This window comes from Chiloscyllium punctatum, chromosome 22, assembly GCF_047496795.1.
Source record: "Chiloscyllium punctatum isolate Juve2018m chromosome 22, sChiPun1.3, whole genome shotgun sequence".
NCBI lineage: Eukaryota > Metazoa > Chordata > Chondrichthyes > Orectolobiformes > Hemiscylliidae > Chiloscyllium > Chiloscyllium punctatum.
Genome location: NC_092760.1, coordinates 63,668,091 through 63,680,380, shown reverse-complemented (window position 1 = coordinate 63,680,380; position 12,290 = coordinate 63,668,091). Strand labels below are relative to the sequence as shown.

Genomic DNA, 12,290 nt, shown 5'->3' with positions numbered 1-12,290 from the left:
GGGAAAGATTTGAAAGGGACCTGAGGGGCAACTTTATCATGCAGTGTGTGCATATATGGAATGAGTTGCCAGAGGAGGTAGTGGAGTGGGTACAATTACAGCATTTTAAAAACCTCTGGATGGGTATATGAATAGGAATGGTTTAGAGGGGTATGGGTCAAATGCTGGCAAATGGGACTCTGACTCTGCTCGGGTCTGTATTTGTCTGTTACCTGTATGTGTTTAATACAGACCGTCTGTACTTTTGTGTTTTATAATTGTATGAAATACAGATCTATAAATAAATTAGTTGTCAAGCAATTAAAACAATCATTATTAATCCCAGGATTAAAAATATTAATCTTTGACTTTAATTGCATATTAAATAAAATTACTGCATCTATTTTGAGTTGGTTTTATTGCTGATGTGATTATCCAAAAAAAAGCATTAAGGGCTAGACAGCTCTGTCAATTATCTGCTCACCCGCTGTTACACAAACTATTTTAAAACAATTATCCTTTATTACATCGGGGATTAATATTTTATGAATTTAAACCCTATAACATCTTCAGAGCAAAACTGTCAATTCTCAGTGGCTTCGGCATAAGATATTAAAATTGAATGTTTGGCTTTAGCTTAGAGCTCATGGGCAATGTGCTGATCTCTGAAGAATTGTAAATCCTTCTGCCACCACCAGCAGTCCCTCTGGATTCTCTCCATGCCTGCCCACCACCCCACCCCGCCGCCCAGCCCTCACCACCTCCACAGACAGGAGCCCATAGGTCCACTTGATGCTCCTCGTGCAGTATTTGAGGGAAGGCTGCACTGTCGAAGGTGCAGTCATTGGAATTAAATATTTAAACTGAGGCGCAACTGCCCTCCAATCTCATGGTTGATATTTTATAGAAACGTGGAAGTATTTGTACAAGAGGCACAAAAATAGTCAGCCTGCAGGTACTGCAAGAAATATTTACTTCAGAGGTTTGTGGACATCATATATAGTCATAAAATAAACATAAAACTGACATAGGCAAATGTTTGAGCTCTCTGGGAATTGAGTATACAAAATGGTCAGAGACGTGAATCTGAAGCACACACCTATTGGTGAAATAGGCTCAATGGGGTCTATTCCAGTATTCAATCCTATCTCTTGCATTCTTTTTTTGTTACTTCAAAGAACAGTAACAGTCTCCCTGGTATCCTGGCTATTGTTAATGTCCCAAATATTATCACTAAAGCAAATTGTCATAGAACGCAGGAGTAGGCCATCTAGCCCATCCGATCTATGCCACCATTCAGTATGATCATGGTTGATCATCTATCCCAAAATCATACTCCCACTCTGTCCCTGCACCTCTAAACACAGTTTCTGGAAATCTATTTCTTAAATATACTCAGTCATTTGGTTTCCACAGCCTTCTGCGGCAGAGGATTCCACAGTCTCCAAGTGAAGCAATGCCGTCTTGGCTCAGTCCGAAATGGCATGCAATGTGTCCTGAGATTCTGATTCCATGTTACAGATACCCCAGCCAAACAGCATTTCCGTATCCAGTCTGTGCAGCCCTGTCAGAATTCTGTTTCAATGAGATTCCCCCTCATTCTCCTAAATTCTAGTGATACCAATCTTTCCTCCTACAACAAACCTTCTATCCCTGGAATCCGTCTGAAGAACCTTTTTTGTTGCACTTCCTCAATGGCAAGTGTACTTTTTCTTGGGTAAGGAGACTAAAAGTGAGCACAACATTGCAGGCACTGCACAGCTGCAGTAAGACTTCCTAGCTCCAGAACTCAAACTCTCGCGATGACAACCAACATATCATTTGCTTTCCTAACTGCTTTCTTTCAATAACAAATGAACAAAGATGCTTGAGTCAATTCGTGCGTTCACCTTTCCCAATCTGTCACCATTTAAGTGATTTTCTGCTGTTCTATTTTTCCTCCCAAAGTGGACAACTTCACATTTATCCATCTTGTAATCACCTGCCGTGTTTCTCCCCCCACACACTCAAGATTTCTAAATTATTCTGAAGCCTCTTCTTCATCCCCTCATTTTCATTCCTATGTAATGTTGTCAACAGCAAGATTGGAAATGTTACACACTCACTCAAATCACATATGTATTGTGAATAGCTGGGGCCCAAGAACTGATCCCAGCAATCTCCCACTTGTCGCCACCTTCCATTTTTGAAAATGATCTATTTATTCCCACTCCATTTTCTATCTCCTAACTAATTATCAGTCCATGTCAGTGTATTACCACCAATTGTGTTTTGATTTTGCACAAAAATCTCTTCTGTGGGACTTTATCGAAAGCCTCTGAAAGTCCAAATACATTTTCATCCACTGGTTCTCCCTCACCTATTCTGCCGGTTGTGTTCCAAACAAAACTCTAGTACATTGGTCAAACACACTTATTTTAAGCAGTCCCCAAGGTAAGTTTCAAGTATCACTATCATCCTAATAGACTCCAACATTTTCCCTTATACTGACGTTAGGCTAGCCAGATTGTAATTCTCGGCTTTTGCCTTCCATCTACATTTTTCTAAAAGAAAACCTGAGGATTGCACATGTCACCTTTTTTTCAATCTGCCAGGAGTGCTCCAAAATTTTGACAGATGACAACCAACAGCTCTATTATTTCTATCTACATCTCCTTGAGATCTACATCCTTGAGATGTAGATCATCAGGGCCAGGGGATTTATCAGCTTTCAGTTAATTTCTCTCCCACCACCCCACCTCCCACCACCATTTGGTCCAACAAGTCCACAGCAACCCTTTCCAGAGTAACCCACCCAGACCCATTCCCCTATCTTATTGCTGTACATTTACCCCTAACTAATGCACCTGACCTGCACATCCCTAAACATTATGGGCAATTTAGCATGGCCAGTTCACCTAACCTGCGCATCTTTGGATTGTGGGAAGAAACTGGAGCACGCAGACTCCACATACTGTTGCCTGAGGCTGGTATTTTTTTATTTCAAAAACATACTTTATTCATAAAATACTCTGATCTATACAACTGGACATGCCACACATATGTAAACATTCCATTTCTTTGCATATCAAAACAGAGTAATCATTCTTCTTTACAGGTCTGTACGATTACGTTTTTAGCTGAGACGTCAGCAGAGCCTGAGGCTGGAATTGAACCTGTGAGGTAGCTGTGCTAACCACTTAACTACTGTACCGCCCAATAACCAACAACTCCGTTATTCCTACAACCATTTTCTTTGGAATTAGATGATTTTTTTTTTGTGATGTCAGAACAAAATGGTTTAATTGCTTTGCCATTTCCTCATTCTACCTTATTTGTTCTTCTGTTTCAAACTAAGAGATTTACATTTGTGTTCACTAAGCTTTTCTTGCATACTTAAAGAAACCTTGACAGTCTGTTTTCACAGTCTTTGCAAATTTGGACTCCATTTGTAACTCTTAACTGATCATTACTATTTTGCCGAATTTAGACTGCTCCCAATCATCAGGCTGGCTACTTTTTCTTCAAATTTACCATCAATGGATCTAATCCTAATTCCTTTTGTTAACAATATTTGTCAACTTTTCTGTTTTTCATCCAAAACAAATGTTTAACTGCAATATGTACATTTTTGTTTCTTAGATATGACTCAGTTAATATACAAAATATCACTTAGTTCTTTATTTAGGTTTAGGAGCCTAGATTCAGACTGGATTACTTAATTTTCTATCCCAATGAAGAATTCAATCATTTTATCACTTCTTCATAAAGGAATAGTCTCAACAAGATGGATTTATTGAAAGGTGATAACTTCCCCTGAGTTGGCTCCTCTATACATTGGTGTAAAAATCATACTTTGGAAATAATCCTGTCACTGTATTATTGCTAATGTGATTTGCCCAGTTTATATGTAGATTAAAATGGCCTATGATTACTGTAACAGCCTTCTTGCATCCATCTCTAATTTCCTGTTTAATTTCACCCTCTACCTCATCACCACTGCTACCGTTTAGAGATCGATGGGTAACTCCCGCTAATATTTTCCAGCCTTGTTGCTGCTTAAGTCCAGACTGATTCCACATGTATATTTCTTGCACAAATATTTTTCAATATTGCACAGCTTTCACCTTTCATCATGCCATGCCACATACTCTAATTGTGACTATCCTTCCCAAAGATTGAAAATCCAAGGTGTTCAATTCCCAACCTTAGTCATCCTCTAACCTTGTCTCCAAACCCACAATTATATTGTACCCTTGTACAAATCAGTACTGTTAATTCATTTATCTTATTGCAAATTCTCCTTCCATTATGAAACAATGCCTATAGACTTGTCTCTTTCTACCATCTTTACAGTTTTTATTTATCCTTGATCCCTATTTGCTGCTAGCCCTCACTTCCTCCATCTTCCACTTTTGCTATCTTTTGTGTCCATCTTTGATTCCCTCACACTCTCTTGTCTTCCTGCTCGTGCCCCCATGCAAACACTCCAGTTTAAACTGCCCTCACTATATTAGCAAACTCTCTGACAGGATTATCAGCCCTGATCCTGTTTGGGTACCACACATCCAGGTTTTATGGGTCACATCTTTCCCGGAATTGGTCCCAATGCCTCCAGAATCTAAATCCATCCCTCCACCCGTTCAGTTTATTCTTCTATTCTCTAACAAGCACGTGGCATTGGGAGCAATCGTAAGATTACTACTTTTTTTTGAGGTTGTGCTTTTAAGCTTATTTACAAGCTCCTTAAGTCAACTTGTTCAGACATGTTACAACACAAATCCAATACAAATGTAACTTGAATCAGGGCCTCTGAGCTCAGAGGCAGCGACATTACCTCTGCACCACAAATGCTGTCTCCAAACTCCTCTATGTGCTACTTCTCACACCTTTTTATTCATGTTATTTGCATAAGCATAGATCATGGTCTCTTGAAGTTCTCCCTTTCCCTTCAGAATGTTCTGCAGCTGCTTAGTGACATTCTTGACCTTGACAGCAGGGGGCAATATACTATCTGTTTCCCTTACATCAGAATGCCCTATCAGTATCACGTTCTCAGTCTTTGCTTCCCCCATGCGCACTGTGCCTGGAACATCCTGCTGCCACAGACTTGGCTCTTGTTGCATTTTCCAAGGAATCCATCTCTCCCTGCAGTATCCAAAGTTGAAGATTTGTTAGAGAGACATGGCCCCAGGGTTTCCTGCACCAGCAGTATGGTGCTTTTAGTCTGTATACTGATCGTACATTCTCTTTCTGCCTGTCACTCTTCATCTGTGGTGTGACCAGCACACAATACATGCTAAGGCCAAAGATCTCAGCCTTGTGTATACGCAATGGTGACACCAGCCACCGATCCAAATCTGAAATATGGCAGCTGGATACATTTCCTGTACATGTGGTTACCCTCGACACTAAGTGTCAGTGATTTCCTACAGGAATAGCATTTTCATCTGTCAGAGCTGGCTTGCCATGACTCACCCTTACATTACACTCTTTCTATTGACATAAATATAGTTTAAATAATATTACATATGCCAGGGCCCTTACCTTACTCCTTATGCTTTATATTGTTTTAATCTAATGACTGAGGTTTTCCATTGAAGATTGGACATTAGAAATACTCACCTGATCTTGCTTACTGAAGTAATCACTTGCACCGTATTGTCTCCCAGTTCCATGTAATGAGCTTACATTGTCACTATGACATCACTCTGTTTATATTTACGTGAAATGTTTTGCTTAAATTGATTTCAATGTTTCCTACATCAAACATCAGCTCTTAAATCAGTGAAAACAGAGCACTTGCTTTAGGTATTTGCTTCTGTAAGGAACAATGTATAATGTAGTTATTTTATTCAAGGGGTGATGAGATTTTAGTTTCATTTTTAGACTAAAGTATTTAGTGGTGAGAAGTATGGCTATTTGCGTATATGCATTTTTAATGAGGTTTTACAAACCTTGAAATGAAGCGATCAGTGTTGGTATTTAATGCAGTAAAGGTGGGAAAAAATGTATGGTTGTCCAGTGGTAGGGGTCTAAGAACCCCTCCTTTTAAAAAGCATGCGGATCCATTGGAGATTGAAGACAAAATTGCTTGACTTTTGTTGGGAAAAAGGTATGGACCAGATCATTGAATGTTGATGACCTAGAGAATGGCAAGACCGAATTGAGGGGCTAACTAGCCTACTCATGTTCCTAATAAATCTCTCAGTTAATCATTCTTTAAATCAGATTTCAGAAACCAGAATTATAAAATTCATGTTGGTCACCTGATCAGATCACTACCAGCCATTACCCTCTCATGTACTGATGCATTTCCCATGTACTGTCACAGTGAAAGAGCTTGGTAAATATGAGCTAGTGTAGGCCTTTCTGGCCCTTTTTTTGGGGGGGGCGGCCTATTTTGCTTTAGAAGTTCATAGTCTGTGATATTAATCTTAATTCATATTCAAGTTCAAACGGCACCATGGCAGAATTTGAATTCAGTAATCTCAAACTCGAACTAAGTGCCAATGATGACTATGAAACCAGTGTTGATGGTTGAAAAAAAACCTTTCTGGTTCACTAATGTCTTTTTTTTTGAGGGAAAGAAACTGCCCTCCTTTAGCTGGTCTGGCCTATATGAGAGTCCAGACCCACAGCAACGTGGTTGACTCTTAGCTACTCTCTGGGGAGGTTGAGGATGGATAATAAATGCCAACCTCATCAGTGACGCACCAATTAAGGATGAATTTAAATTTAAAAACTCCTCCTCTCTGCCCTGTTCACAACTGTTTCAAACTTATTGTCACCCCCTGAGGCTTTCCTCCCACATCATGCACCGTCATGATTTTCCTCTATTGACAATGGGTCAAGATGCTCGAACTCCTTCCAAACAGCAACATGGGCAGTTTAAGAAGGTGACTCACCATGACCATCTCAAAGTGGTGTTGGGGTTGGATAAAGTGCTACTATTGCCAGTGATACACATGTTGAGATTTTTTTTAAAATCCTGAATGTTATCTTCCATGGTTAGTATCCGAGTCCACTGGTTATGAGCTGTGTTTTGCCTTTTGGCTTAAGGCTAAATACAGGTCCTTTTGCTATAACAACAGTTGTGTTCCTTTGCAACCTCACACTATAGAAAATCATGCTATGGGATACCACAGCAGAAGATAGCGCTATGGAGAACCTACTATACCCATTCAGAAAGATTGTTATGCAAACAACATACACCATTCATCAATTGCATTATAGCCAATTTGTGCTGATGAAGCACGTGTTATTGAAGAATTACCTGTAGTGATTCATTATTCAAAATGTGACTTTTTTAAAATTTTGCTTTGCATCTGCAGGTTCCAAGGCTGCTGCAGAATACTCCAATGGAATTTTTGATATCGCCTCACCTATCCCACCAACCTACCTGAGATCACTGCAGATTTTGCAGCTTGTGGAAGATTTGCGGATCAGCCTGGAGATGTTGGGAAGTGAGCATGAGAGGGAAGAAATACGAAATCAAATCCCTGTCACTACTGTGCAAACTGTTGCCAGCTGGCTGGATAATTTCCCTGTGAGTACAAAAAGAATAGTCTAACACAGTATGTGACTTAAATGTGATATTACAGGAGGGATGGTCACCTTGTCTTTTGGATCTGCTGTGATGATGCTTTGTCTTCGTTGAAAAGTTGTGGATTCTTGCTCCACTCAACAAATGTGAGTGGTAATCCAGGCCAGTTTTCTTTATGCTGCACTGAGGGAGTGCTGCACTGTTGGATGTGCCATATTTCAGACAAGATGTTGAATATTTGTTTTCAGCATCTTTGTTTTGATTTCCATCCTGTAGGTTGGCTAATGTTTGTGGCGAGATGAGCAGAGTTAATGGGCTGAACATCTCCATGGAAGCAATTGGTGTTAGGGTTGGAGAAGGAAACTTGTGAGAATTGCATGCCCCTCCATTACGGTATTTCCCAAGGCAAACCAGGAATAACTATCTTGTCTGGCTCAACAAAGATGGGCGGTTCAATCAAGAAAATGAAGGTTGCACTCAAGGGCCAAATTCTGAACATAATAACAGCTTCCAGTTGTTGAACTGCACACTACCTTCCCCGACCACCATCTAACCCTCCCAAAATGGTTTCAGAACCAAGCAGCTCCTCTAAGACAATCTTGCTCGATTTTCTGATCGGCTGAGAATTTTCAGCATTTGCTACCTTTTATTCAATACAACCTAATAGAATCATTTATCTACTGATGATGATGATGGAAGCATCCTGTGTGAAATTTGGCATTTGCATCTCCCTATATTACAACAATTCAGTAACAAAAACAAAATGACTGAAACACATTGGGACTCTAGGAAATTTAAATTTCATTTGCTGTTGGTGCACCGGCTAAATTGTAAATCAGAATGTTCATTGCCTTTACTATTGACAATTTGTTTGTAGTCTTGTTATGAAGGAAAGAAGAAAGAAAGATTCATTTATATAGCTCCTTTTGTGGCCTCAATGTTTCAAACTAATTTACATCCAATTAAGTATTGTTTTGAAGCATAGTAGCTGTTAATGATGGCCTGTTATAGTGTGACATTTGTACATTCAAAATGCTGTCTCAAATTAGTGATAACCAGGTTTTAAAGGTGCTGCTTTACAGAGTAAATGTTGATCATTTATTTGCTATTTAAAATTGTGACAATGGGATTTTTTACATCCAAGTGCAAGAGCAACAGGCCTTGCTTCGACATCTTGACCAAAAGCCAAAAGCACAGCACTCCCTTCGTACAGAATTAATAAAAAATCCAACTTGTGTATTCTATGACGTTAAACATTCGCTCCTGGAAGTGTGGATTAGTAATTCATTCTCAAAAGGTGTTTTGCTACTTTTCAATTTAGTTAGGAATTCAGGAGCCAAAGGTGTGAACAATTGCATAAGGCAATTAGTACTGGAAAGGTATCACCTGATAGCTGTTCCTTCCAAGGTAGAGATTCTGCAAGGTATTTGTAGATGACCTACAAACTGCATGTCCTCACCAGAATGTGGATAGCACTTCAGTGAATTCTTGGTGTAGCTAATGTTTCTTGAGACTGTCGGGCTCGATTCACATTTAACCTGTGATGTAATAACATTAACTAGTTACTAAGTAACAAACCTAATTAATTTTCATCAAGCTTGTGCCTACAGCTGCCCAGGAGTTTCAATGGACGTTTTTCCCCACTTGGTATCAGGTGGTTTCTATTGATGCCTGCAGAAAGGATTGGTAGCAGTGAATCTCTTGAGGCATTGTAGATAGAATAGCTCCTGGCATTTATACTGATCACTTATGATCAAATGTTTATGGATATACTTGGTAGATTTGAGTTCTTGGAATGGGAATAGAATAAATATTGAAAAGATCAAACAACTGGTGTTCCATGAGGTGCTGTGGGCCATTAGAAGCAGCAGAATTATATTTGTTCTCAGTCTCTAACTTCATGGCCTGGCATATCACATTCCACTATACCATCACCAGCCAGCTAAAGGATCAACTTTAACTCAACAAAGAGAGCAAGATGGTACACCAGGAGCAACAGTACTCACTCCTATAAGTGACATCCCAACCCAGTGAAGCTACAACACAAGACTGCATGCATATGAGCTAAATAACAAATTACAGAGCTGAGCAATCCCACATCAAATGAAAGCTCAGCAGTCCTGCCACATCCAGTCTTAGTTGTGCATCACTACTTAAACAACTAACAGGATGAGAAGGATCCACAAATATTTCCCCTCGGAGAGCCTAGCACATTAGTGAAAGCGACCAGCATTTGTAACTACCTTCAACTAGCTGTGTCAAGTGAATGATGTATCTCCAATTTGCAGACACTCTTGGTTCACACCATGTGTCAACAACAAAACATTGAAGGCACTGGATATTACATAGGCTGTTATGTACTGTACAGTTGTAGCATTGGTAGCTACTCGATATTGTGAAAGATCTCTCTGGTATGTCATGTTCACCAAAAGCAGGATGAATCATCTGTCCAATTATTGCCCAGGGGTTTACTCTGAATTGTAGATGAATTGCATCATAAACAATGCTACCAAATGGCATATAAACAGATATAGCCTGCCACTGTTGCTCAGTATGTCTTGCATCAAAACCACTCTATTCCCTATGTCATTCCAGCTATTGTTTGAACATAGGCAAAAGAGCTGAATTCCATGGATGAGATGACACTGACTGCTCTTGACATCAAAGCACTATTTGACTGAATGTGATGTTAAGGAGCCTGAGCAAAATTAGAGAGAATGAAAATTGGGGGGAAGGAATCTCTGCATTATTTGTGTCATACCGAGCAGAGAGGAAGGTGGTGGTGTTTGTTGTTGGTTTGTCATCTTGGTTCCAGGTCAAACCTGCATCCATCTTCAGCTGCTTCATCAAAGACCTATCCCCTTCCCTCCTCAAAGTCTAAAGTGGGGATGGTCCCTGATAATTGCATAGTAGTCAGTAATGCTTATACCTCCTTGGATGCTGCATATGGACACAACCTATTTCAATAAGATCCAGACAACAATCTGGGTTCCTGACTCCTGATGAGGGTCTTATGCCCGAAACGTCAATCCTCCTGCACCTCTGATGCTGCCTGACCTGCTGTGATTTTCCAGAACTGCACTCTCGACTCTGAGCTCCAGCATCTACAGTCCTCGCTTTCTCCTGACAATCCGGGGTTGCAATGATAAACAGCATGCAACATTAGCACCAGGTAGGGGCCATCTCCAACAAAAGATTGTCAAAGGGAGATGGTTAGGTAATCAACAAAATTCCCCTCACAGAGTCCTCTACTATCAACATCCCGGGAGCTATCATTGATCCTGTTCAGTTTCTAGTCAATCATGTAAATAGCATAGGTGCACGAGAAGATCTGATGCTGGGAATTCTACAGCAAGTAACTTGCCTCCCAGTCAGGAATATGATTTGAATGCCTCCCATTTGCTGGATAAGTGCGATTACACCAATACGTAACACCATCTCGGACAAAGTACTGCAGATTCAGTAAATCAAACAAAAGCAGAAATTGCTAGAAAAGCTCATCAGGCCTGACAGCATCTGTGAAGAGAAATCAGAGTTAATGTTTTAGATCCAGTGACCCTTCCCCAGAACTTCCTCACTTCAACGTAAACTATTTTATTGGCACTCCATCCATTACTTTAAACAATGACTGCCCCCGCACTATTTTGCACAATGTGCTTTTATACAAGATGAGATGCAACAATTTGCAAGGACAAGAGCAGTAGATGTGTGGGAATGCTATCATTTTTTTGTAAATTATTTTCCTCCAAGCCCCACATCTTTTACTTGTATCAAGAGCATTGATCCTTCATTGTCAGTATGTCACCATCTTGGAACTACCTTCCTTTCAGCAATGTGGATTTACCTGTAACAGGATGCACTACAGTTCAAGGTGACTCACCACCACTCTCTCTAGCAACAACAGTTGAACAGCAAATGCTGGCCTGCAGTGTGGCATTCATCTTGTGAAATAATTTTTTTTCAAATTGCGAAACCAAAGTCCAGCATAAGTCAGTAATCATAGGGGATGTTGAGTGAATGTAAGTATAAGAGTTAGGAGGTCATATTGCAGCTGTACGGGACTTTGGTTAGGTCACTTTTGGAATATTGTATGTAAATCTGGTCCCCCTGCTATAGGAAGGAAACTTGAAAGGGTTCAGAAAAGATTTATAAGCATGTTGCCAGGGTTGAGCTGTAGGGAGAGGCTGAATAGGCTGGGGCTATTTTCCCTGGAGCGTCTAAGGCCGAGGGGTGACCTTTGGAAATTTATAAAATCATGATAAACATGGATAGAGAAAATAGACAAGGTCCTTTCCCTGTGGTGTGGGAGTCTAAAACTTGATGGTATAGGTGTAAGGTGAGAGAGAGGAAAGAATTAAAACAGACCTAAGGGGTTCTTACGCATGGGGTGGTGCATATATAGAATGAGCTGCCAGAAGAGTTGGTGGAAGCAGGTAAAGTTCTAACATTTTAAAAGGCACCTGGATGGGTATATGAATAGGAAGAGTTTAGATGAAAACTGGCCAAATGTGGGTCTGAAATTATCCAGGATATATGTTCGGCATGGATGAGTTGGACCAAAGGGTCTGTTTAGGTGTTGTACATCTTTGATTATATGACTGAGTTGATGTGAGTTGAGGTACGGGCAGCAGTGTGCTTGTTGTGGTTAAGCAGTTTGAAAGCCCTGCTGTGGGTTCCCAAAGAGTCTAATATAAACTTGACCTTTTGTATCTTCTAAATACATCATCCATTGACAGTTTCCATAAACAATACATTTGAGAACTGTACAAGAAACTCTTAAAGCAGT

At 40.1% G+C, this 12,290-nt stretch overlaps 1 protein-coding gene across 10 annotated transcripts in view; it reads left to right on the top strand.

Moving 5' to 3' along the window:
- Positions 1–12,290, top strand: part of ppfibp2b (PPFIA binding protein 2b) — a 268,409-nt gene that overhangs the window by 117,720 nt on the left and 138,399 nt on the right. For all 10 annotated transcript variants that reach the window (XM_072592539.1, XM_072592535.1, XM_072592533.1 and 7 more), the window contains one exon: positions 7,293–7,507. In XM_072592539.1, coding sequence (XP_072448640.1) covers positions 7,293–7,507 — 215 coding nt within the window. The remainder of the gene's footprint in view (positions 1–7,292; positions 7,508–12,290) is intronic.